At 58.1% G+C, this 651-nt stretch overlaps 1 protein-coding gene across 1 annotated transcript in view; it reads left to right on the top strand.

The window, feature by feature from the left end:
• Nucleotides 1-309, top strand: part of MNEG_15263 (Ca2+ transporting ATPase,sarcoplasmic/endoplasmic reticulum) — a gene marked incomplete at both ends in the record, with an annotated part of 3433 nt that extends 3124 nt beyond the window's left edge. The window contains one exon of the mRNA XM_014036266.1: nucleotides 196-309. Within this exon, the coding sequence (XP_013891720.1) occupies nucleotides 196-309 (114 nt within the window). The remainder of the gene's footprint in view (nucleotides 1-195) is intronic.
• Nucleotides 310-651: the final 342 nt, after the last annotated feature.

Below are 651 nucleotides of genomic sequence, written 5' to 3'. Positions count from 1 at the left end.
CACACACACACACACACACACACACACACACACACACACACACACATCTCCACACACACACACACACACACACACACACACACACACAAAGCCATCCCTCACACACGCGCTGTCTCATCCACACACAAAGAGAGCCACCACACACACACGCATGCACACGCGCGCGTGCGTGCGCAAACACACCTCGCGCCACAGGTCCTGGCTGACGACAACTTTGCCACCATCGTGGCGGCCGTGAGGGAGGGCCGCGCCATCTACGCCAACACCAAGCAGTTCATCCGCTACATGATCAGCTCAAACATTGGGGAGGTACGGCGCCCCGCACACCCATGCGCGTAGACCTGATCAGCCGCTTGTTGTGGTCATGCGTCTACGTGTGTAGTGGGCGGTGTCGTGTGTGTGTGTGTGTGTGTGTGTGTCACAGTTTGTGTGTGAGTGTGTGTGAGCGCACACGCACACGGGCACGCTTTTGTGCTCGTTTGAGTGATACAGGGCATACCTGGTGGCCTGCGGTCCACAAGGAGGAGTGCGTTGACGGCCAGCGCTGCTTCGGCAGGCCGGGTCGATTTCTTGCCGTATGGTGCCAAGGCCCGACCGCGATCTCAGCAAACCGTTGAAAAAATCCGGTTCACTAGCCTTTGCAACTTGCAC

This window comes from Monoraphidium neglectum, assembly GCF_000611645.1.
Source record: "Monoraphidium neglectum strain SAG 48.87 unplaced genomic scaffold scaffold05172, whole genome shotgun sequence".
In the NCBI taxonomy this organism is placed as follows: Eukaryota; Viridiplantae; Chlorophyta; class Chlorophyceae; order Sphaeropleales; family Selenastraceae; genus Monoraphidium; species Monoraphidium neglectum.
Note: the sequence above shows the minus strand (reverse complement) of the source record. Positions and strands in the feature narration are given on the sequence as shown.